This window comes from Salvelinus fontinalis, chromosome 17 (genome assembly GCF_029448725.1).
Source record: "Salvelinus fontinalis isolate EN_2023a chromosome 17, ASM2944872v1, whole genome shotgun sequence".
In the NCBI taxonomy this organism is placed as follows: Eukaryota; Metazoa; Chordata; class Actinopteri; order Salmoniformes; family Salmonidae; genus Salvelinus; species Salvelinus fontinalis.
In genome coordinates this window covers 14,674,938-14,702,431 of record NC_074681.1, presented here as the reverse complement: position 1 = coordinate 14,702,431, position 27,494 = coordinate 14,674,938, and the positions used below count along the sequence as shown (strand labels likewise).

Below are 27,494 nucleotides of genomic sequence, written 5' to 3'. Positions count from 1 at the left end.
ACCAGGCCCTGGCTACAACTTAACCATACATGTCCTGTTATAGGCCCTGTATACAACTTAACCATACATGTCCTGTTATAGACCCTGTATACAACTTAACCATACATGTCCTGTTATAGGCCCTGGCTACAACTTAACCATACATGTCCTGTTATAGGCCCTGGCTACAACTTAACCATACATGTCCTGTTATAGACCAGGCCCTGGCTACAACTTAACCATACATGTCCTGTTATAGACCTGGCCCTGGCTACAACTTAACCATACATGTCCTGTTATAGACCCTGGCTACAACTTAACCATACATGTCCTGTTATAGGCCCTGGCTACAACTTAACCATACATGTCCTGTTATAGGCCCTGGCTACAACTTAACCATACATGTCCTGTTATAGACCAGGCCCTGGCTACAACTTAACCATACATGTCCTGTTATAGACCCTGTATACAACTTAACCATACATGTCCTGTTATAGACCTGGCCCTGTATACAACTTAACCATACATGTCCTGTTATAGACCCTGTATACAACTTAACCATACATGTCCTGTTATAGGCCCTGGCTACAACTTAACCATACATGTCCTGTTATAGACCCTGGCCCTGGCTACAACTTAACCATACATGTCCTGTTATAGACCTGGCCCTGGCTACAACTTAACCATACATGTCCTGTTATAGGCCCTGTATACAACTTAACCATACATGTCCTGTTATAGACCTGGCCCTGTATACAACTTAACCATACATGTCCTGTTATAGGCCCTGGCTACAACTTAACCATACATGTCCTGTTATAGGCCCTGTATACAACTTAACCATACATGTCCTGTTATAGACCCTGGCTACAACTTAACCATACATGTCCTGTTATAGACCAGGCCCTGGCTACAACCTAACCATACATGTCCTGTTATAGACCCTGGCTACAACTTAACCATACATGTCCTGTTATAGGCCCTGGCTACAACTTAACCATACATGTCCTGTTATAGACCAGGCCCTGGCTACAACTTAACCATACATGTCCTGTTATAGGCCCTGTATACAACTTAACCATACATGTCCTGTTATAGACCTGGCCCTGGCTACAACTTAACCATACATGTCCTGTTATAGGCCCTGGCTACAACTTAACCATACATGTCCTGTTATAGACCAGGCCCTGGCTACAACTTAACCATACATGTCCTGTTATAGGCCCTGGCTACAACTTAACCATACATGTCCTGTTATAGGCCCTGGCTACAACTTAACCATACATGTCCTGTTATAGACCAGGCCCTGGCTACAACTTAACCATACATGTCCTGTTATAGACCTGGCCCTGGCTACAACTTAACCATACATGTCCTGTTATAGGCCCTGGCTACAACTTAACCATACATGTCCTGTTATAGACCAGGCCCTGGCTACAACTTAACCATACATGTCCTGTTATAGGCCCTGGCTACAACTTAACCATACATGTCCTGTTATAGACCCTGGCTACAATTTAACCATACATGTCCTGTTATAGACCCTGGCTACAACTTAACCATACATGTCCTGTTATAGGCCCTGGCTACAACTTAACCATACATGTCCTGTTATAGACCAGGCCCTGGCTACAACTTAACCATACATGTCCTGTTCTAGGCCCTGTATACAACTTAACCATACATGTCCTGTTATAGGCCCTGGCTACAACTTAACCATACATGTCCTGTTATAGACCCTGGCTACAACTTAACCATACATGTCCTGTTATAGACCAGGCCCTGGCTACAACTTAACCATACATGTCCTGTTATAGACCCTGGCTACAACTTAACCATACATGTCCTGTTATAGACCCTGGCTACAACTTAACCATACATGTCCTGTTATAGACCTGGCCCTGGCTACAACTTAACCATACATGTCCTGTTATAGACCAGGCCCTGGCTACAACTTAACCATACATGTCCTGTTATAGACCCTGGCCCTGGCTACAACTTAACCATACATGTCCTGTTATAGACCCTGGCCCTGGCTACAACTTAACCATACATGTCCTGTTATAGACCTGGCCCTGGCTACAACTTAACCATACATGTCCTGTTATAGACCTGGCCCTGTATACAACTTAACCATACATGTCCTGTTATAGACCTGGCCCTGGCTACAACTTAACCATACATGTCCTGTTATAGACCTGGCCCTGTATACAACTTAACCATACATGTCCTGTTATAGGCCCTGTATACAACTTAACCATACATGTCCTGTTATAGGCCCTGGCTACAACTTAACCATACATGTCCTGTTATAGGCCCTGGCTACAACTTAACCATACATGTCCTGTTATAGACCCTGGCTACAACTTAACCATACATGTCCTGTTATAGACCCTGGCTACAACTTAACCATACATGTCCTGTTATAGACCCTGGCTACAACTTAACCATACATGTCCTGTTATAGACCAGGCCCTGGCTACAACTTAACCATACATGTCCTGTTATAGACCCTGGCTACAACTTAACCATACATGTCCTGTTATAGACCCTGGCTACAACTTAACCATACATGTCCTGTTATAGACCAGGCCCTGGCTACAACTTAACCATACATGTCCTGTTATAGGCCCTGTATACAACTTAACCATACATGTCCTGTTATAGACCCTGGCTACAACTTAACCATACATGTCCTGTTATAGACCCTGGCTACAACTTAACCATACATGTCCTGTTATAGACCCTGGCTACAACTTAACCATACATGTCCTGTTATAGACCCTGGCTACAACTTAACCATACATGTCCTGTTATAGGCCCTGGCTACAACTTAACCATACATGTCCTGTTATAGGCCCTGGCTACAACTTAACCATACATGTCCTGTTATAGACCCTGGCTACAACTTAACCATACATGTCCTGTTATAGACCCTGGCTACAACTTAACCATACATGTCCTGTTATAGACCAGGCCCTGGCTACAACTTAACCATACATGTCCTGTTATAGGCCCTGGCTACAACTTAACCATACATGTCCTGTTATAGACCTGGCCCTGGCTACAACTTAACCATACATGTCCTGTTATAGACCCTGGCTACAACTTAACCATACATGTCCTGTTATAGGCCCTGTATACAACTTAACCATACATGGCCTGTTATAGGCCCTGGCTACAACTTAACCATACATGTCCTGTTATAGACCTGGCTACAACTTAACCATACAAGTCCTGTTATAGACCCTGGCTACAACTTAACCATACATGTCCTGTTATAGACCCTGGCTACAACTTAACCATACATGTCCTGTTATAGACCCTGGCTACAACTTAACCATACATGTCCTGTTATAGACCCTGGCTACAACTTAACCATACATGTCCTGTTATAGACCCTGGCTACAACTTAACCATACATGTCCTGTTATAGACCCTGGCTACAACTTAACCATACATGTCCTGTTATAGACCTGGCCCTGGCTACAACTTAACCATACATGTCCTGTTATAGACCCTGGCTACAACTTAACCATACATGTCCTGTTATAGGCCCTGTATACAACTTAACCATACATGTCCTGTTATAGACCTGGCCCTGGCTACAACTTAACCATACATGTCCTGTTATAGACCCTGGCTACAACTTAACCATACATGTCCTGTTATAGACCCTGGCTACAACTTAACCATACATGTCCTGTTATAGGCCCTGGCTACAACTTAACCATACATGTCCTGTTATAGGCCCTGTATACAACTTAACCATACATGTCCTGTTATAGACCCTGGCTACAACTTAACCATACATGTCCTGTTATAGGCCCTGTATACAACTTAACCATACATGTCCTGTTATAGACCCTGGCTACAACTTAACCATACATGTCCTGTTATAGACCCTGGCTACAACTTAACCATACATGTCCTGTTATAGGCCCTGGCTACAACTTAACCATACATGTCCTGTTATAGGCCCTGTATACAACTTAACCATACATGTCCTGTTATAGACCCTGGCTACAACTTAACCATACATGTCCTGTTATAGACCCTGGCTACAACTTAACCATACATGTCCTGTTATAGGCCCTGGCTACAACTTAACCATACATGTCCTGTTATAGACCAGGCCCTGGCTACAACTTAACCATACATGCCCTGTTATAGGCCCTGGCTACAACTTAACCATACATGTCCTGTTATAGACCAGGCCCTGGCTACAACTTAACCATACATGTCCTGTTATAGGCCCTGGCTACAACTTAACCATACATGTCCTGTTATAGGCCCTGGCTACAACTTAACCATACATGTCCTGTTATAGGCCCTGGCTACAACTTAACCATACATGTCCTGTTATAGACCCTGGCTACAACTTAACCATACATGTCCTGTTATAGACCTGGCCCTGGCTACAACTTAACCATACGTGTCCTGTTATAGACCTGGCCCTGGCTACAACTTAACCATACATGTCCTGTTATAGACCTGGCCCTGGCTACAACTTAACCATACATGTCCTGTTATAGGCCCTGGCTACAACTTAACCATACATGTCCTGTTATAGACCCTGGCTACAACTTAACCATACATGTCCTGTTATAGACCTGGCCCTGTATACAACTTAACCATACATGTCCTGTTATAGGCCCTGGCTACAACTTAACCATACGTGTCCTGTTATAGACCTGGCCCTGGCTACAACTTAACCATACATGTCCTGTTATAGACCTGGCCCTGGCTACAACTTAACCATACATGTCCTGTTATAGGCCCTGGCTACAACTTAACCATACATGTCCTGTTATAGACCCTGGCTACAACTTAACCATACATGTCCTGTTATAGACCTGGCCCTGTATACAACTTAACCATACATGTCCTGTTATAGGCCCTGGCTACAACTTAACCATACATGTCCTGTTATAGGCCCTGGCTACAACTGCTATCTTTGTGATGTGCCACTGCCCTCTGTGTGTGAGACATCCGGGATTAAGGAAGATTAGGTTAAATCCCGCTGGTCTGCCGGCCGGTAGCACTTCTTCCCCAGCAGTGCCCGATCCAGGCTCTGAGGACCCTTATGTTCACAGCTGGGCGATGATTGGGGGTTAATCATCATGTTGGAGTAATATAATCATATGGATGTCATGATGAGCTGTAGAGATAACTGTCTGTCACTGCAGCGTTTACATCATTTCCCACAGACTAGGTCCATTTGAGTTAAGGTGCTAATTGTCTATGCCCTGCCAAGTTGAGTGTAAGTTAGGAACTCTGTCAACCAGACACGTTTGCATTGAAGAGCTCCCTGACCTGAGAAGTTCAGGAAATCATCACAACCCACAGATGAAGGGCTTTATGCTTCTTCAGTTACTTCAGTTGCTGTTTTGAGGAGTTGCTGCCGGGTGTTGAATGAAGTCTTAATTCCTGTGTGACGCCCAATGCCTGTGGCTAAGCTCGCCATAGATAATTTGTTTCTTACGTACATCACCCTGGGGTCTTTTTTGAGATCTTGCTGTATGGTAATGAGCTGTTCCAAATGACTGAATAGGCTCTGTCCATCCTTTTGTTGAAGGCCAGATAGTCAGACGTTTGACGTCACACCATTGCTGTGATTGTGTGTAGTGTAACTCTAACCCTATAATTTAATGTGACTTGGTGTCCAACTCCCTAAACATGGATTGTGAAACACAGCCCTTTTAAACCTGTCATCAGATCTGCTATTAATTGGTTTAACTAAATTATAACCGTTTAAGCTACAAGTGGCACAGAAATAGGATATTTTGTTTTTGATTAGCTGAAAACCTTGGCCACTGTTGCCTAAGCCCGTTTGAGGCTACTGCTTGCAAGGTTGCTTATTGTGACGGTTTGGCCTTTAGCTGGGTTATAGCCTATAACCTCCAGGTAACATGCTTTGCACCAGATATTAGTTCTACTGTAGGCTAGCTACATAGTGCTAGTAGTGAGCTGGTTAGAGTATTGTAGAGAATTTGCCCCAGTTGTGGTCTTAGGTTTTGAAGTCTATGCTTTCTATTAATGCTTCTCTTCGTTCTCTCTAGGATGGCTTGGACGCGTTGGTGTACGACCTTGACTTTCCAGCCCTGAGAAAAAACAAAAGCATCGACAACTTCTTGAATAGATGTAAGTAGCTAGCCCATACAAGGTGCCTCTCCCCCATACCACTGCAGGCTTGCTTCTGAAGCTAAGCAGAGTTGGTCCTGGTCAGTCCCTGGATGGGAGACCAGATGCTGCTGGAAGTGGTGTTGGAGGGCCAGTAGGAGGCACTCTTTCCTCTGGTCTAAAAAATATCCCAATGCCCCAGGGCAGTGATTGGGGACACTGCCCTGTGTAGGGTGCCGTCTTTCGGATGGGACGTTAAACGGGTGTCCTGACTCTCTGAGGTCATTAAAGATCCCATGGCACTTATCGTAAGAGTAGGGGTGTTAACCCCGGTGTCCTGGCTAAATTCCCAATCTGGCCCTCAAACCATCATGGTCACCTAATAATCCCCAGTTTACAATTGGCTCATTCATCCCCCTCCTCTCCCCTGTAACTATTCCCCAGGTCGTTGCTGCAAATGAGAACGTGTTCTCAGTCAACTTACCTGGTAAAATAACGGGGGAAAAAAATAAAAAAAATATAAACATGTCCTCCTCCCTTTGTGCAGAATCTCTGTCACTTACATCATATGTGTTAGACATGCACGCACACGCGCACACAGACAGGAGAGAGTGGAGGCTGTTTTGGGGTCACCGCCTCGCGTCTATACATTCCATGGCACTATTGTGTCTACAGTTCAGTCCACTCAGTGTCCTCAACAAAAGGGCTTTAATGAGTGGCTGGTGACCCACATGGTGTCCCCCTCAGACTGGGGGACCACCATGTCTATATGACTGGAACTTAGAGGGTGTGGGATTTTAACACAAGGACTGTCTGCAACTTTGGCATGTCATTAGTTTATGAATATGGTTATATTGTATGTGCATGTGGCTACAATGGTAGTAAAGCCTCTACCATAGATGAGGACAATTCTTCACAAACTGCTCCCCATATTGGAAATAAACAGTCAATACGAGCTACTGTAAAGCATTGGGGCTACATCTATCACAGGCTATTTGTTCAGTTAGTCTTGCTGGGTACTTTCAGTGTTGGAGAGGCCTTGAAGGACATTATGGCAATGGGCTAGCTGTTTTGTGAAAGGGCTGGTTGCCAATGTCATCCCTTCAGGGGGTCTGTGCTCTTTGCACTGCTAGTGCTCTCCTCCTTGCAGACTACTAACCCATGACATGTAGTCTAATCATATTCTGTATGAGACCAGTAGCCAATATGCCTAGGCTACACTCAATCACATTAGCCAACATCTCTGCGGACAGCACAAACAAGTGATTTTATTTTCTCCCCCCATATTTTAGTCCAAGTGGGACTAAAATCATGTTTAAAATGCTTGTTAAAAAAACGTAATTTTTATCGCATTGTTTTTTCACTTCTCAATCATGTACCTTTAGTTATGAAACCCTGAAACTGTAACTGCTGGAAACAACTCTGCATTCAAAATGGTCTCATTTTAATAGTTCTAGTCCTTGGCTTTATTTTTAGATCAATTGAACTCTGATGCACTGTACTCAGCCCCCCTTTTTTCCATGCATTCTTGTGCCAGTTGTGAACCATGCAAATAGAAAAACTACCCCTCCTGTTCAACTATGACCAAATTTGGCTGAATACTATCTTCCCTAGGGCAGGGAAGCCAGAGTTGTTACATCAGATAGGCTCTCAGTACTGTAACACACTCGGTAAAGCAGTCAGTGGAGAAATCCAATCAGCTCAAAGACAGAGGTTTCTTTCACTGCTTTGTCTGCCAGAAAAAACACAACCTGGGATGGTATGAATATCTCTCTCAACCGTATGCAACCCAAATGTAGAAAGAAATTCAAGAATCAATCAATCAAATGTATTTATAAAGCCCTTCTTACATTAGCTGATGTCACAAAGTGCTGTACAGATACCCAGCCTAAAACCCCAAACTGCAAGCAAAGCAAAGGTGGCTATGAAAAACTCCCTACAAAGGCCAGAACCTAGGAAGAAACCTAGAGGAACCAGGCTATGAGGGGTGGCCAGTCCTCTTCTGGCTGTGCAGGGTGGAGATTATAACAGAACATGGCCAAGATGTTCATAGATGACCAGCAGGGTCAAATAATAATAATCACAGTGGTTGTCGAGGGTGCAACAGATCAGCACCTCAGGAGTAAATGTCAGTTGGCTTTTCATAGCCGATCATTCAGAGTATCTCTACCGCTCCTGCTGTCCCTAGAGAGTTGAAAACAGCAGGTCTGGGACAGGTAGCACGTCCGGTGAACAGGTCAGGGTTCCATAGCCGCAGGCAAAACAGTTGAAACTGGAGCAGCAGCACAGCCAGGTGGACTGGGGACAGCAAGGAGTCATCATGCCAGGTAGTCCTGAGGCATGGCTCACTGGTCAAGGTTAACCAGTGTGTATGTAACATCCAAGTTCAATGGTACCTGTACTTCAGATATCTAGTGACGTTATTATTACAGATTTTCATCTGCGGTTTTATTTTTGTGTTATTTTTGTATTCTTTGCCTGATGCTGTGGACAAAGTCCATTCAGTAATTTACTAATATACCCTGTTCTAACAAGTTTCCTTGTAATGTCATCTCTCCACCTCTCTTCTTTAGATAAGGACACAATCAGTAAGATCCGGGACCTGCGGATGAAAGCAGAGGACTATGAGGTGGTCAAGGTTATCGGGCGGGGGGCGTTTGGAGAAGTGCAGTTGGTGAGGATCGCCATTATGGTTATGCTAATTTGTCCTTTCGTGAATCACAAACTTCTGTCTGTCTGCGTTCCCTTCTATATCTGTCTGCAATAGATGTATGAAGTATAACGTTATTATTATTTGGCTATAGGTTTGGCTTGACGCAAGCCATTCGCCCTAACTAGACTCTCTGCTCTTTCCCAGGTAAGACACAAAGCCACGATGAAGGTGTATGCCATGAAGCTGCTTAGCAAGTTTGAGATGATAAAGAGGTCAGACTCTGCTTTCTTCTGGGAGGAGAGGGACATCATGGCCTTTGCCAACAGCGCCCTGGTGGTGCAGGTATGGAACGCATAGTTCTTTAAAGTGACTCCTTAGTTTCGTCCTCACTTTGCTTACTAGGAATAATCTGTAAGGAAGCACAGTGATTGAGATTCTGGCAATTGTAATACAATTTCTTTTTTCTTGCTTTCTTCTCCATTCCTCCTAATGATGTTTGGTCGCTACACCCCCCCCCCCCCCCCCCCCACAGCTGTTTTATGCGTTCCAGGACGACCGTTACCTCTACATGGTGATGGAGTACATGCCCGGCGGAGACCTGGTCAACTTGATGAGCAACTATGACGTCCCTGAGAAGTGGGCCCGCTTTTACACCGCCGAGGTGGTGCTGGCTCTGGACGGGATCCATGCCATGGGATTCATACACAGGTACTACTGTTGCTGTTACTGGTACTGGACTTCTTCACTTCTATTGTGAAGGTGGCTCTAGTGTCTCGACTTCCTCTTTTCTGTAGTGGCCGTTTTCTCCACCCTTCTAAAGCTTCCTTGACAGGGACTTAAATCACCCGTTTAATGTACTGTTGGTTTGAGAATGCTTTGCTTGTATAATATCATGTTTTAGGTTCAAGAATTGCTGGTTTGTTATTTAAGCAATACGGGTTGCGGAGTGCCAACAGCCCTTAGCCGTGGTATATTGGCCATGTACCACAACGCCCAGAGGTGCCTTATTGCTATTGTAAGCTGGTTACCAATGTAATTAGAGCAGTAAAAATAAATGCTTTGTCACATACCCGTGGTATACGGTCTGATATACCACGGCTGTCAGCCAATCACCATTCAGGGCTCGAACCACCCATTTTATAAATTACTTTATACAATGGCATCGTTGAATACTCCATCTGATTGGCTTGAAGGCCATTCTAGGGCATGCATTATTTCATTATAATGCACGGTATATTTGCACGGTAGAATTCAATGGCTATAGTTAATTCTTTCATGTTCTGTGTTTGAGCTGCTGTTGAAAGCAACATCGAATTGAAAACATTATTGCCGTTGTTGAATTCAATTTCCATAATGGCAGGCTGGACTGCTGGTTTGATTAGCTAAACTAGCAAGTCTGTTTGTTTGTTTGTTTACCAAGGCAACTACTGTCACTCTTGTAAACTTGCTAGCTACTTCAGTGGATGTTGGACACATTTCTAGTGGCAAATGAACAAATTTCTCCCGGCAAATGTGTTAAATTATCGCCATGGTATTAAAGGGATAATCAACTTAGGGCTTTATGCGTTCTCTGGAAACTAATGCAACTCCATTGATGGTCAATTTCACTTCTCTAGCGCGTCGTGGAAGACACCTCCCACGTCATTCATTATTTTCCAGAGAACGCATAGCCTCTTGTTGATTATCCCTTAAGTGTCTTTTTCTGTTTTTCAGGGACGTGAAGCCTGATAACATGTTGCTAGACAAAGCAGGCCACTTGAAGTTGGCAGACTTTGGGACCTGTATGAAAATGAACAAGGTAGCTATCGCACTAGCCTTCCAACGCACCGTGACTGATAATGAGAAGTTAATTGACACTATCAGCCTGTAGAGTAGACTGTTGTTTAAGAGTTTAAACTGTTTGCTTCTTCCAAATGCTCTATTTAATTAATCTTAGTGATGGTTTATCAATATTTCCAACTTTTAACACATTTACTTAGCATTCTTCCTCTTACAAACAGTGCCTTCAGAAAGTATTCATACCCCTTGACTTATTCCACATTTTTGTTGTAACAGCCTGAATTAAAAAAAAATACCAAACAAAAACATGAAAACATGTTATTGAAAATGAAATGCGTCTATCTAATTTACATAAGTATTAACAGCCCTTTGTATGACACTCCAAATTGAGATCGAGTGTATCAAATTTCTTTTGATCATTCTTGATCACTACAAATTGTCCACTTGTTTTCTATTCAATTGTTTGGACATGATTTAGATAGACAGGTGTGTTTCTAAGGTCCCAGTTGACAGTGCATGTCAAAGCAAAATCAATACCATGATGTCCAATGAACTGTCCGTAGATCTGATTGCCTCATCACAATTCTTATATCTGGGGAAGGTTATAAAACAATTTCTAGAGTGTTGAAAGTTTCCAAGAGCACAGTGGTCTTCATCATTGGGGAAATTGAAAAAATTATGGAACTACCCAGACTCTGCCTAGAGCTGGCCATCCAACCAAACTGAGCATCCAGGCAAGAATGACCTTGGTCAGGGTGGTGACCAAGAACCCATTGACCACTCTGACAGAACTACAGAGTTCCTTGGCTGAGATGGGAGAACCTGCCAGAAGGAGTCTCTGCAGCACTTCACCAATCTGGGCTTTATGGGAGAGTGGCCAGGCGGAAGCTGCTCCTGAGAAAAAGGCATGTAAAAGACACTGAGGTCATAAGGAAAAATATTCTGTGGTCTGATGATACAAAAAATGTACTCTTTGGCTTGAATGGAAACCGCTTTGTCTGGGGAAAACCAGGTATACCTAATCACCCGTCTAACACCATCCCTACCGTGGAGCATGGTGGTGTTAGCCACTGGTTAGAATTGAGGGAACAATGAATGGCGACAAGTACAGGCAAATCCTTGAGAACCTGCTTTAGGGTGCAATTGACCTTAGACTGGGTAGTAGATTTTTGTTCCAACAGGACAATGACATCAAGCATATAGCCAAGCAACGCTGTACTGGCTAAAGGACAAGAATATGAAAGTCCTCGAGTTGCCCAGCTAAAGCCCAGACTTAAATTTAATTTGAAAATCTGTGGAAAGACTTGAAGATTGCTGTTCCTGCCACACCCCATCGAACTAAACTGAGCTTGAGAAAATCTGCAAGGAAGAATGGGAGAGTATCTCCATCCAGATGTGCAAAGCTGATGCAGAGATACCCAAGATGACGCAAAGCTGTAATTGGCGCCAAATGTACTTCCTACAAAGTATTGACAAAGAGTTGTGAATAAATGAGATTTCTCAAAAAAAAATAAACATGTTTTCACTTTATCATTATGGAGTATTGTGTTTAGATGGGTGATAGAAATCAATTTCATCCATTTTGAATTCTAGCAGTAATTACAACAAAATGTGGAATAAGTCAAGGGGTATGAATACTTTCTGTAGGGACTGTATCAGCACTTAGGCCTACAATTTGTTTTCTTGAACAATGAAAGCTTATGTATTTTAGAGCATATAAGCTTTGAACGATGCGACACAGCAGTGTTTTATAAATACAGTAGAATAGTAGTTTATGATTAATGCTCTTTCAGGATGGTATGGTCCGATGCGACACAGCAGTGGGAACGCCAGACTACATTTCGCCAGAGGTACTAAAATCCCAGGGAGGAGATGGATATTACGGCCGGGAATGTGACTGGTGGTCCGTGGGAGTCTTCCTATATGAGATGCTTGTCGGTGAGTCGCAATAAGAGACCTTTTCTCATGCTGTTACGATCAGAAACAAACTGGTCGTACAATTTGAACCCCTATTGTAGTTCTGAAGCAGAGTATTCCCATTCATTTACAGGCAGCAAAAATACCATTGAGGATAGTCTTCTATTCCCTCTCTCTTATTTGACTCTGGTAGTACATAACGTCTTCCCCTTGTTTTGTCATATTGTGTAATCATCATGCCATGAATCCATACTATGCAAAGATGAAGTTGGAAAGAATACTATCTTGCTGCTCCTTTACTGCATATACAGTATCTTGTTTCACACATTGGCCACTTGTAGCGAATCGTGTTTACTTAATTTTTTTATCCCATCCCCCGTCCCCACAGGAGGCCTTTTGCCTCTTGGTAGGCCGTCATTATAAATAAGAATGTGTTTTTAATTGACTTGCGTGGTTAAATAAAAATAAAATAAAGACAAAGTTTGAAAAATATTTTTAGTTATGATGGCAACAAATTAATTCTAAGTGCTTTTAATGGGTTTCCAACATTCTGATTGTTTTATACTCAACCGAACTAGGACAAAACTGACAGTTGTCCAATTTGTATAACTTTTAATTTAATTAACACTATCAGAATACCTTTTTATAGACGGTATTGTAAAAATCCATACTAGTATACCTTAATATATCCCCCAGCCCTACATTGCCACAACCTAAAGGAAGAGGCTAGGTATAGGGATAAAGCTTTGTTCAAGTCTAGGGTAATAGTTAAGGGTTTACGTTTAGGTTAAGCAAACCCCCATTGAGAACCATTGAAAATATGTAGTCTTGGCTGGGTTCACTAGTTAACCTCACTGCCTGTGGTTTTGTGTCTATAGGTGACACACCGTTCTACGCTGACTCGTTGGTGGGGACGTACAGTAAGATCATGAACCACAAGAACGCACTAACCTTCCCTGAAGACAGCGACATCTCCAAGGACGCCAAGAACCTCATCTGTGCCTTCCTGACTGACAGGTGAGGATGATGATGACTTTATTTTTTATCCGCGGTTAGAAAATAAAAATTGGTGGTGCGGAAAGCCCTGATTTTATACTGTTTGATCAGAGAAATCATTCATGTTTTTCCTATGATTTCCCTAGTTGACAAGTCTATGGAAAGGGACTAGTGTCATGAACTCATTGACTTGATTAGACTCTGTAATCAGTCAAACATCAAGCTGTGTTCTTCTCAAGAGGGATCAATCACGTCTAAAGCTTTCACTACGTTGTGTTCAGAGTTAGTTTCAAAGCCATAGACTCTGTATAACAATGGACATTATCAGTGGATTGCAGAATGACTTAGCGGTACCTTGTTCTGATTCCCTGTTACTAGGGAGGTGCGACTGGGCCGTAACGGGGTGGATGAGATCAAGAGGCATCCTTTCTTCAAGAATGACCAGTGGACATGGGAGAACATCCGAGAGAGTGAGTTGTGTTCAGGTCAACCAGCAGGGCTTTCATGATTCCTATGTGTTTGCAACACCCCAGCCCCCTGCACTCCTCTGTTGGCAGACTGCTTTTAGTGATAATACATGTTTTCCCATTGACCTACTGCGGACCGTCTCAGGAAATTCCAGAATAAGATCCATTCAGTAACCCATGGCCACGCACTGAGTGATTGCAACGATTCCACTTTTAGTGGTGTTATCAGTTTGAAACCAATTTGAACCTGGATGGTTTATTCTGAGGGTGAGAACGGGAGGAAAGCAGTCCTGGGTCATGTCCAGTAGTTGCAAAGCTTTTTGCTGCGGTGTACCCTACTGAACAGCACCTTGGCGTGAGTGTTGATGAGGTCTCCGGTTGCAGCGGAGAGAGTAGAGGCGGGGGCAAAATGTAAATCCACTGCCTATAGCAGCTCTTTACTGGGTTTATATTAAATACGCTGAAGGGCTGCAGTCATCACTTTGGCCTGGCCACACCACCCCTAGCCCTGCTCTGGCCTGCCCTGCCATGCCACCAGCACCGGCTGTCCTAGCTGCTCCTTTAGATACTCCCCTAGCTGATTAGCTGGGAGACCTTGGAATGGAACCCTATTCCCTACACTTCATAGTGAAAAGGTGCAAAGTAGTACACCTCATAGGGAATAGGATGCCGTTCCTGAGGCATAAAAAGCCCTTGAATATCTACTGTCAACTCACTATATCAACTGTCGGACTGAATGCTTTGTGTTTATAGTTGATGCATTTTATATCTAAGTAGTCTAGATTGACAAGAGACAGTTTAAGAGGGGAGAGAAAGACTGACATATTTGACAGCAGAACTTTGCCATAAGCAGAGATGAGTTAGTGTGGTGCCAGGACTATAGGAGAAGGAGGGGGCTATATACACGGGGTACCGGTACAGGTTAGAGGTAATTTGTACATGTAGGTAGGGGTGAAGTGACTATGCATAGATAATAAACAGCGAGTAGCAGCAGTGTACAAAACAAATGGGGGGGATCAATATAAATAGTCCGGTGGCCATTTGATTAATTGTTCAACAGTCTTATGGCTTGGGGGTAGAAGCTATTAAGGAGCCTTTGTCTTGCTCACATTGAGGGAGAGGTTGTTTGTCCACATGGTCCACACACACCTGAACAGTCTTGAAGACTGCAAGGCAGCGCCTTTCCCCTTCAGGAGGCTGAAAAGATTTGGCATGGGCCGTCAGATCCTCAAAAAGTTATACAACTGCACCATCGAGAGCATCTTGATTGGCTGGATCACCGCTTGGTATAGCAATTGTACCGGCCTTGACCTCAAAGCGCTACAAAGGGGGGTGCGTAGAGCCCAGTACCTCACTGGGGCCGAGCTCTATGCCATCCAGGACCTCTATATCAGGCGTAGTCAGAGGAAGGCCTGAAAAATTGCCTAAGATTCCAGCCACCCAAGCCATTCACTGTAACAAAGTATCGGCTCTAAGACAGCTGCTAGTTAATTAATGGTACCCAAACTATCTGCACTGACTCATGCACTGACCCTACGCATACTCACTAGACATTATGTACACACTACACTTACACAGACTACACTCACACTACACTCACACTACACTCATACTACACTTACACTACACTTACACTACACTTACACTACACTTACACTACACTTACACTACACTTACACTACACTTACTCACTCACTCACTCACTCACACTCACTCACTCACTCACACTACCACACTTACTCACTCACACTACACTTACTCAGTCACTCACTCACACTGCACGTACACTTACTCACTCACTCACACTGCACGTACACCTACTCACTCACTCGCACTGCACGTACACCTATTCACTCACTCGCACTGCACGTACACCTACTCACTCACTCGCACTGCACGTACACCTACTCACTCACTCGCACTGCACGTACACCTACTCACTCACTCGCACTGCACGTACACCTACTCACTCACTCGCACTGCACGTACACCTACTCACTCACTCGCACTGCACGTACACCTACTCACTCACTCGCACTGCACGTACACCTACTCACTCACTCGCACTGCACGTACACCTACTCACTCACTCGCACTGCACGTACACCTACTCACTCACTCGCACTGCACGTACACCTACTCACTCACTCGCACTGCACGTACACCTACTCACTCACTCGCACGGCACGTACACCTACTCACTCACTCGCACGGCACGTACACCTACTCACTCACTCGCACGGCACGTACACCTACTCACTCACTCGCACGGCACGTACACCTACTCACTCACTCGCACGGCACGTACACCTACTCACTCACTCGCACGGCACGTACACCTACTCACTCACTCACTCGCACGGCACGTACACCTACTCACTCACTCGCACGGCAAGTACAACTACTCACTCACTCGCACTGCAAGTACACCTACTCACTCACTCGCACTGCACGAACACCTACTCACTCACTCACCCGCACTGCACGTACACCTACTCACTCACCCGCACTGCACGTACACCTACTCACTCACTCACCCGCACTGCACGTACACCTACTCACTCACTCACCCGCACTGCACGTACACCTACTCACTCACTCACCCGCACTGCACGTACACCTACTCACTCACTCGCACTGCACGTACACCTACTCACTCACTCGCACTGCACGTACACCTACTCACTCACTCGCACGGCACGTACACCTACTCACTCACTCGCACGGCACGTACACCTACTCACTCACTCGCACGGCACGTACACCTACTCACTCACTCACTCGCACTGCACGTACACCTACTCACTCACTCACTCGCACTGCACGTACACCTACTCACTCACTCGCACTGCACGTACACCTACTCACTCGCACTGCACGTACACCTACTCACTCGCACTGCACGTACACCTACTCACTCACTCGCACTGCACGTACACCTACTCACTCACTCGCACTGCACGTACACCTACTCACTCACTCGCACTGCACGTACACCTACTCACTCGCACTGCACGTACACCTACTCACTCACTCACCCGCACTGCACGTACACCTACTCACTCACTCACCCGCACTGCACGTACACCTACTCACTCACTCACTCGCACTGCACGTACACCTACTCACTCACTCACTCGCACTGCACGTACACCTACTCACTCACTCACTCGCACTGCACGTACACCTACTTACTCACTCACTCGCACTGCACGTACACCTACTTACTCACTCACTCGCACTGCACGTACACCTACTTACTCACTCACTCGCACTGCACGTACACCTACTTACTCACTCACTCGCACTGCACGTACACCTACTTACTCACTCACTCGCACTGCACGTACACCTACTTACTCACTCACTCGCACTGCACGTACACCTACTTACTCACTCACTCGCACTGCACGTACACCTACTCACTCACTCGCACTGCACGTACACCTACTCACTCACTCTGCATGTACTCGCCCGCGCTGCGCGCACTCGCTGCACTCACACGGCACTCTCTCTCACACTACACTTACTCACACTGCACTTACTCACACTGCACTTACTCATACTGCACGTACACTTATTCACTCACACTACACTCACACTACACACTCACTCACACTACACTTACTCACTCACTCACTCACACTACACTACACTTTCTCACTACTCACTCACACTACACTACACTTTCTCACTACTCACTCACACTACACTTATTCTCTCACTCACACTACACTTATTCTCTCACTCACACTACACTTATTCTCTCACTCACACTACACTTATTCTCTCACTCACACTACACTTATTCTCTCACTCACACTACACTTATTCTCTCACTCACACTACACTCACACTACACACTCACTCACACTACACTTACTCACTCACACTGCACGTACACTTACTCACTCGCACTGCACGTACACTTACTCACTCGCACTGCACGTACACTTACTCACTCGCACTGCACGTACACTTACTCACTCGCACTGCACGTACACTTACTCACTCGCACTGCACGTACACTTACTCACTCGCACTGCACGTACACTTACTCACTCGCACTGCACGTACACTTACTCACTCGCACTGCACGTACACTTACTCACTCGCACTGCACGTACACTTACTCACTCGCACTGCACGTACACTTACTCACTCGCACTGCACGTACACTTACTCACTCGCACTGCACGTACACTTACTCACTCGCACTGCACGTACACTTACTCACTCGCACTGCACGTACACTTACTCACTCGCACTGCACGTACACTTACTCACTCGCACTGCACGTACACTTACTCACTCGCACTGCACGTACACTTACTCACTCGCACTGCACGTACACTTACTCACTCGCACTGCACGTACACTTACTCACTCGCACTGCACGTACACTTACTCACTCGCACTGCACGTACACTTACTCACTCGCACTGCACGTACACTTACTCACTCGCACTGCACGTACACTTACTCACTCGCACTGCACGTACACTTACTCACTCGCACTGCACGTACACTTACTCACTCGCACTGCACGTACACTTACTCACTCGCACTGCACGTACACTTACTCACTCGCACTGCACGTGCACTTACTCACTCGCACTGCACGTGCACTTACTCACTCGCACTGCACGTGCACTTACTCACTCGCACTGCACGTGCACTTACTCACTCGCACTGCACGTGCACCTACTCACTCGCACTGCACGTACACCTACTCACTCGCACTGCACGTACACCTACTCACTCACTCACTCGCACTGCACGTACACCTACTCACTCACTCACTCGCACTGCACGTACACCTACTCACTCACTCACTCGCACTGCACGTACACCTACTCACTCACTCACTCGCACTGCACGTACACCTACTCACTCACTCACTCGCACTGCACGTACACCTACTCACTCACTCACTCGCACTGCACGTACACCTACTCACTCACTCACTCGCACTGCACGTACACCTACTCACTCACTCACTCGCACTGCACGTACACCTACTCACTCACTCACTCGCACTGCACGTACACCTACTCACTCACTCACTCGCACTGCACGTACACCTACTCACTCACTCACTCGCACTGCACGTACACCTACTTACTCACTCACTCGCACTGCACGTACACCTACTCACTCACTCTGCATGTACTCGCCCGCGCTGCGCGCACTCGCTGCACTCACACGGCACTCACACGGCACTCACACGGCACTCACACGGCACTTCACTCACACGGCACTTCACTCACACGGCACTTCACTCACACGGCACTTCACTCACACGGCACTTCACTCACACGGCACTTCACTCACACGGCACTTCACTCACACGGCACTTCACTCACACGGCACTACACTCTCTCTCACACTACACTCTCTCTCACACTACACTCTCTCTCACTACACTTCACTCACACTACACTTCACTCACACTACACTTCACTCACACTACACTTCACTCACACTACACTTCACTCTCACACTACACTTCACTCTCACACTACACTTCACTCTCACACTACACTTCACTCTCACACTACACTTCACTCTCACACTACACTTCACTCTCCCACTACACTCACACTACACTACACTTCACTCACACTATACTACACTTCACTCACACTATACTACACTTCACTCACACTATACTACACTTCACTCACACTACACTTCACTCACACTACACTACACTCTCTCTCACACTACACTCTCACACTACACTTCACTCACACTACACTACACTTCACTCACACTACACTACACTTCACTCACACTACACTACACTTCACTCACACTACACTACACTTCACTCACACTACACTACACTTCATTCACTCACTACACTACACTACACTCACACTACACTTCACTCACACTACACTTCACTCACACTACACTTCACTCACACTACACTACACTCACACTACACTTCACTCACTCACACTACACTCACTCACACTTCACTTAACTCACTCACACTACACTTCACTCACTCACACTACTCTTCACTCACACTACACTACTCTTCACTCACACTACACTACTCTTCACTCACACTACACTCACACTACACTACACTCACACTACACTCACACTACACTACACTCACACTACACTTCACTTCACTCACACTACACTACACTTCACTCACACTTCACTACACTACACTTCACTACACTACACTTCACTCACACTACACTACACTCACTCACACTACACTCACTCACACTTCACTTAACTCACTCACACTACACTTCACTCACTCACACTACACTACTCTTCACTCACACTACACTACTCTTCACTCACACTACACTACTCTTCACTCACACTTCACTCACACTACACACACTTCACTCACACTACACACACTTCACTCACTCACACTACACTACACTACACTACACTCACACTACACTACGCTTCACTCACACTACACAACACTTCACTCACACTACACTTCACTCACACTACACTACACTTCACTCACACTACACTACACTTCACTCACACTACACTTCACTTCAGTCACACTACACTTCACTTCACTCACACTACACTACACTACACTCATTCACACTACACTACACTACACTCACACTACACAAATCCCCTCACACATTCAAACACTACATGCGCACACACAAACATGTATACTACAACGCCAACAAACACACATGCACTCTCTCAGACACACACTTCTATACTCATCATTTGCTGTTGCTACTTTGGGGCGGCAGGTAGCCTTGTGGTTAGAGCGTTTGGCCAGTAACCGAAAGGTTGCTGGATCGAATCCCCGACCTGACAAGGTACAAATTTGGCATTCTGCTCCCGAACAAGTCAGTTAACCCACTGTTCCCCTGTAGGCCATCATTGTAAATAAGAATTGGTTCGTAACTGACTTGCCTCATTAAATAAATAAATATTCTGTTTATTTTACTCTTATCTCATTATTACTAGATTACTTGTAGTTTTTCATGTTTGTCTGTAATTTTTGTAATAACTTGGTGCTGCCTATCTTGGCCAGGACGCTCTTGAAAAAGAGATTTTAAATATCAATGAGCCCTTCCTGGTTAAATAAAGGTTACATACAACATTTGATTTGTAAAATTATTTTATCTGTTACTCCCTGTATATACCTCAACACATTGATCAGGTACTCCCTGTATATAGCTCCATTCTTGTGTTTCATGTTTTTCCTCTTGTGTTAGTTACCATTTTATTTGTTTTTTTTTTTAACTTTGCATTGTTGGGAAAGTTCGTAATCCAGCATTTCACTTAAGTCTACACCTGTTGTATTCGGTACATGTGATAAATACAATTTTGATTTGATATGGGACTGATGTAGAGTAATAATAATTTGGGGGGTGCTTATATTTGTCTTGTTACACCCAAGTGTGGAATGGAAGTGTGTTTCTTGCATATCCCACCTCCCCTGAGACTGTGTTGCTTACACTTTTAACTCTCATCACCTTGTACTGGAATCTATATTTTGCACTTTGTAAGTTTCAAAGTGCAGAACACGCCTCAGTTTGACTGGCATTTCCCCCAAAACATGATATCAAGTTCTCAACTCAATGTGCCTCTGCACCAAATCATCAAAACTATGAAAATAGCTCCCCACTTTCAGTGAGTCATGATTCTGTTCTCTTCTCTCCTCCACCTCCTGTCTATCTGTATTTCCAGCGGCGGCCCCGGTAGTGCCTGAGCTGAGCAGTGACATCGACACCAGTAACTTTGACGAAATTGAGGAGGACCGGGGAGACGAGGAGACCTTCCCCATACCGAAGGCCTTTGTGGGCAACCAGCTGCCCTTTGTGGGGTTCACCTACTATAGCAGTCACCAGTAAGTATGTTAGCATAGCCAGGCTTCAACTACTACAGCAGTCACCAGTAGTATGTCTGTTAGCATAGCCAGCCTTCAACTACTACAGCAGTCGCCAGTAAGGCTCTTGAACCATGTTTCCTGGAGATTTTCCATGAACTGCATTTTAGTCCAGGACTAGGCTTAATCTGTTTCGGGAAAACGGTGTTCAGAGTATGTGTTGGAACTGTCCACTTAGCCTGGCGTCACCAACTACAGTCAACACTGTCAGGCTTCACAAGAACACTCATCATTCAAATACCAATTACAGTCATCACCTAGGCTCTTCCTGGTCAGCTCAGGAGAAACTCAAGGCCCTAACCATGGTCAACATACTATAGTCAGGCCTGACTTACCACAGTCAAAATAGTCAGGGCGCACCAGCTGGCGCAATCATCTGTTATTCTGTCAACTACTAGTTGACACTTTCTAGCTTAACCTGCTAGAGCCATCAGAACGGTCAGTACTGCCGTTGTTTTATACCGCCTCATAAATCTAATGCAACTTTTATAGCAACATAGCTAATTACACCCAGAGCTTGTTAGACATGCACATATGAATGTCTCATACTGGAGAGTAATCTGACCTAGATAACAACCACAAGGTGTTTCACCCAGTGGGATGTGTTCACGGTTTGGTCAGGTCATCAGTGGGTCAGGGAAGTGTGGTCTTAGTGTTGTCACTATAGTGCCTTCAGAAAGTATTCACACCCCTTGACTTTTTCCACATTTTGTTCTTACAGCCTGAATTTAAAAGGGATTAAATTGACATTGTGTCAATGGCCTACCAACAATACCCCATAATGTCAAAGAGGAATTATGTTTTTAGACATTTTTACAAATTTATTAAAAATGAAATGCTGAAATCAATAAGTTTTCAACCCCTTTGTTATGGCAACCCTAAATAAGTTCAGGACTTACTCTGTGTGTAATAATAGTGTGTAACATGATTTTTGAATGACTACCTCATCTGTATCCCACACATACACACACATCTATAAGGTCCCTCAGTCGAGCAGTGAATTTCAAACATAGATTCAACCACAAAGACCAGGGAGGTTTTCCAATGCCTTGCAAAGAGGGGCACCTAAAAAAAGCAGACATTAATCTCCCTTTGAGCATGGTAACGTTATTAATTACACTCTGGATGGTGTATCAATACACCCAGTCACTACAAAGATAGTCCTCCTAACTCAGTTACCGGAGAGGAAGGAAACCGTTCCGAGATTTCACCATGAGTTTAATGGCTGTGATAGTGAACTGAGGATGGATCAACAGCGTTGTAGTTACTCCACAATACTAAATGACAGAGTGAGAAGGAAGCCTGTACAGAATAAAAATATTCCAAAACATGCCTCCTGTTTACGATAAGGCACTAAAGTAAAACTGCAAAATGTGGCAAAGTAAAAAAGTTTGTAAAAGTTTGTATTCAGGACAAAGTTATGTTTGGGGAAAATCCAACACATCACTGAGTACTACTCTTCATATTTTCAAGCATGGTGGCGCATAATGTTATGGGTATGCTTGTCATCGGCAAGGACTAGGGAGTTTATTAGGATAAATAATAAACTGAATAGAGCTAAGCACAGGCAAAATCCTGCTGGAAAACCTGGTTCATTCTGCTTTCCAACACACTGGGAAACGTTCCCCTTTCAGCAGGACAATAACCTAAAACACAAGGCAAAATCTATAGAAGTTGCTTACCAAGATGTTATTGATTGTTCCTGAGTGGCCTAGTTACAGTTTTGACTTAAATCGTCTTGAAACTATAGCAAGACTTGAAAATGGTTGTCTAGCAATTATCAACCGCCAACTTGAGAGCTTGTAGAATATTTTCTAAGAATGTGCAAATATTGTACAATCCAGGTTTGCGAAGCTCTTAGAGACTTACCCAGAAAGACTCACAGCAGTTATCTCTGGCAAAGTTGATTCTAACATACATTGAATCAAGATATATTATTTTTCATTTTTTTTTTTTTTTTTTACTAATGTTAAACATTTCTTCCACTGTGACAAAGTATTTTGTGTAGATCGTTGACAAGAAAATGACAAATCGTTTTTAATCCTACTTTGTAACACAAAATGTTGATCATGTTGTTGTGGTCTATCCCCCAGGTTCTCCCGGAGCACCAGCACCAAGAGTGTTGACAAGCGCAGCAGCTCCACCAAGGAGGACAAGAGCCATGTGAGTACTACTTATAGAGATGAAATCAACACTGTTGCATCTGGACTAGCTACTTTCTGCAATGCTAAATTCTCTGGCAAGTTTTTTTTGTTACATAATGTACACTAGTATCGGTTTATTGTACTTGAACATTTTACTCTGCAATGCCAAACTGATTACGAGTTTATTTTATTGCAAAGCGTAATGTATTCTACAGTCTGTTTGTAGTGTTGTCTTACACGTTGTCTGTGTTCAGCTGGAGAACCTGCAGAAGAGGATCTACCAGCTGGAGGAGCACCTACACAGTGAGATGCAGCTAAAGGATGAGATGGAGCAAAAGTGCAGGTAGTAATTGATCACCTGTCAATCAACTTAATTTAACCAAGTCAGATTTCAAGCAAAAAAATACATTCTGTTTTTGAATACAAACAAGTGTATTTTAATGAACAATGCATCCGTTTTCCCATTTTAAAAGATCAAGCAAAGCAAAAAGTGCTAATCATTGTTGTCCTTTAGGACGACAAACACAAAACTCGACAAGATCATGAAAGAGCTTGACGAGGAAGTGAGTGAATATCTACTATTCTGAAACGTATACCAGGGCAAGTGCATAATCACGATCTACGGTAGTCTACAAAAGTGCAGCAAGACATGATTTAGGGCCTAATTGCTCTGTACATTGAGTATGAACTCCTTTGCCATCCTCCCCTCCTCCCAGGCCAACGTGAGGAAGGGTGTGGAGGCCAGTATGTCCCTCCTGGAGAAAGACAAGATGATGATCCAGCACCGAGCCACAGAGTACCAAAGAAAGGTTGACCAGGAGGCCGAGAAGAGACGCAACATGGAGAACGAGGGTAAGGATAGTTTTTTTTAATCCTCCTTAATTTATTCTCACATCTCCCACTGTTTTAGTCCAAACCTCTGTCTACACACGTGTTTATAACACTGATAATAACACTTGCACAATCACCCTCGGAAAGGCACCCATACACAATCCATGTCTGTTGTCCCAAGACTTAAAAATCCTTCTTTAACCTGTCTCCTCCCATTCATCTACACTGATTTTAAGTGGATTTAACAGGTGACCTCAATAAGGGCTCATAGCTTTCACCTGGATCCAACTAGTCAGTCTGTCATGAAAAGAGCAGGTGTTCCTAATGTTTTGTACACTCAGTGACAGGATTTGTACAGGGTAGGTGCTACTACAGTATAATCTATAATGAGATCTAGTACTACTGCAGTAGCATCTTTCCTCCCTGTATTCATAAAGCATCTCACTCGGAGTAGGATTACTGATCTAGGATCAGGTCCTCCCTGCCCATGTTGTGTTACTATGATCTAGAAGGGAACATTGATCCTATGTCTGCACTCCTACTCTGAAATGCTTTATGAAAACGGGCCCAGATGATATTGAATCTAGCCATAACAGATGTTTTCCCAACTGGATTATTAGTGCTCACACTGACCGATACTGGAGCAGCTTGACCTGCTATTCTAGTTGTCTGCCATTCTGACTCCCCCTGCAGTGCTAACTAGCAGTCTTAACCCAGACACTCACCCTCTGAGACCCTCCCATTAACTGGGACCAGAGGATCGCTGTGAACTAAGTGGATTCACACGCATTAACTCCCTTAATTCTTATGGCTGCAATCCCGGTAACGGGATGATATGACAACAGCCAGTGGAAGTGCAGGGCGCCAAATTCAAAAACCAGAAATCTCATAATTAAAATTCCTCAGACATACATGTGTCTTATACTATTTTAAAGGTAATCTTGTTAATCCCACCGACGTGTCCGATTTCAAATATGCTTTTCAGCGAAAGCACTACAAACGATTATGTTGATCACCACCAAACCACAATAAGCACAGCCATTTTTCCAGCTAAATATAGCAGTCACAAAAAGCAGAAATAGAGAGAAAATTAATCACTAACCTTTGATGATCATCAGATGACACTCATAGGACTTCATGTTACACAATACATGTATGTTTTGTTTGATAAAGTTCATATTTATATAAAAAAATCTGAGTTTACATTGGCGCGTTACATTCACTAGTTCCAAAAACATCAAGTGATTTTACATAGCCACATCGTTTCAACAGAAATACTCATCATAAATGTAGATGATAATACAAGTTATACACATGGAATTATAGATATACCTCTCCTTAATGCAACCGCTGTGTCAGATTTATAAAAAATAAAAAAAACTTTACGGAAAAAGCAAACCATGCAATAATCTGAGACGGAGCTCAGAACAATAGCCAAATTAGCCGCCATGTTGGGGTCAACAGAAACCAGAAAAATACGTGATAAATGTTCCCTTTGATGATCTTTATCAGAATGCACTCCCAGGAATCCTAGTTCCACAATAAATTGTTGTTTTGTTCGATAATGTCCATTACTCATGTCCAAGTAGCTACTTTTGCATGCATGTGTAGTACACGTGTCCAAACGCTCGCGCAGATGCAGGCAAACGTCGGACAAAAACTTCAAAAAGTTATATTACAAGTCGAATAAACTGGTCAAACTAAGTAGATAATCAATCTTCAGGATGTTGTTATCATATATATCCAATAACATTCCAACCGGAGCATTCCTTCTGTCTGTAGAAGTTATGGAACGCAAGGCGATATCATGAGGAATGCGCGTGACCAGGAACTGGCAATCTGCCAGACCAGTGACTCATTCCCCTCTCATCCGGCCCCAGTATAAACTTCATTCAACGTTCTACCAACTTGACATCTAGTGGAAGGCGTAGGAAGTGCAAACAGATCCATATATTACAGGGAATTGAATAGGCGATGAGTTTAACATCGACCAACCTCAGAATTTCCACTTCCTGTTTGGATTTTTTCTCGGGTTTTTGCCTGCCATATGAGTTCTGTTATACTCACAGACATAATTCAAACAGTTTTAGAAACTTCAGAGTGTTTTCTATCCAATAATAATATGCATATATTAGTAACTGGGAATGAGGAGCAGGCTGTTTACTCTGGGCACCTTTCATCCAAGCTACTCAATACTGCCCCTGCAGCCATAAGAAGTTAAACTAGCAGATCGGATAACAACATGCACGTAAACAGCACTTTAAATGCAACACATGAGCAACTCCTATGCTCAAAAAAAACATGTTTCTGGATACAGTTTGTTTAGTGTCATGTTTTGAAAGGGAGATGTGTGATAAAGATGACTTGATATTTCATTTAACTCTCATCCGTACTTTCTGTTTTTTCTCAGTGTCCACTCTGAAAGAGCAGCTTGAGGTCATGAGGAAAATCAGCCAAAACTCTCAGGCCTCAAATGACAAGATCCTACAACTGCAGAAGCAGGTACGTTATTTCTCTTACACTCACACGGACACAGCTTTGTTTTGGTAAATTCTCTGGACTCTTTGGAGAGAAAATATTTTCCCATTCAGAATCCTAACCCTAAACCTAATCCTTTACCCTAAACCTAATCCCTTACCCTAAACATTAATACTAAACTTAAACCTTAAACCTAACCCGTAAGCCTAAAATAGTGT

At 44.0% G+C, this 27,494-nt stretch overlaps 1 protein-coding gene across 3 annotated transcripts in view; it reads left to right on the top strand.

The window, feature by feature from the left end:
• The window catches only part of LOC129813757 (rho-associated protein kinase 1-like), an 85,579-nt gene that overhangs the window by 40,283 nt on the left and 17,802 nt on the right, over nucleotides 1–27,494 (top strand). For all 3 annotated transcript variants that reach the window (XR_008753192.1, XM_055866258.1, XM_055866257.1), the window contains exons 2-15: nucleotides 6,042–6,123; nucleotides 8,676–8,776; nucleotides 8,960–9,097; nucleotides 9,288–9,463; nucleotides 10,469–10,553; nucleotides 12,328–12,472; nucleotides 13,330–13,468; nucleotides 13,826–13,917; nucleotides 21,625–21,784; nucleotides 23,917–23,986; nucleotides 24,222–24,310; nucleotides 24,482–24,530; nucleotides 24,684–24,819; nucleotides 27,209–27,300. Coding sequence is in view for 2 of the 3 variants with exons in the window: in XM_055866258.1 (XP_055722233.1) it covers nucleotides 6,042–6,123; nucleotides 8,676–8,776; nucleotides 8,960–9,097; nucleotides 9,288–9,463; nucleotides 10,469–10,553; nucleotides 12,328–12,472; nucleotides 13,330–13,468; nucleotides 13,826–13,917; nucleotides 21,625–21,784; nucleotides 23,917–23,986; nucleotides 24,222–24,310; nucleotides 24,482–24,530; nucleotides 24,684–24,819; nucleotides 27,209–27,300 (1,554 nt within the window). In the remaining variant the exon portion in view is untranslated. The remainder of the gene's footprint in view (nucleotides 1–6,041; nucleotides 6,124–8,675; nucleotides 8,777–8,959; nucleotides 9,098–9,287; nucleotides 9,464–10,468; nucleotides 10,554–12,327; nucleotides 12,473–13,329; nucleotides 13,469–13,825; nucleotides 13,918–21,624; nucleotides 21,785–23,916; nucleotides 23,987–24,221; nucleotides 24,311–24,481; nucleotides 24,531–24,683; nucleotides 24,820–27,208; nucleotides 27,301–27,494) is intronic.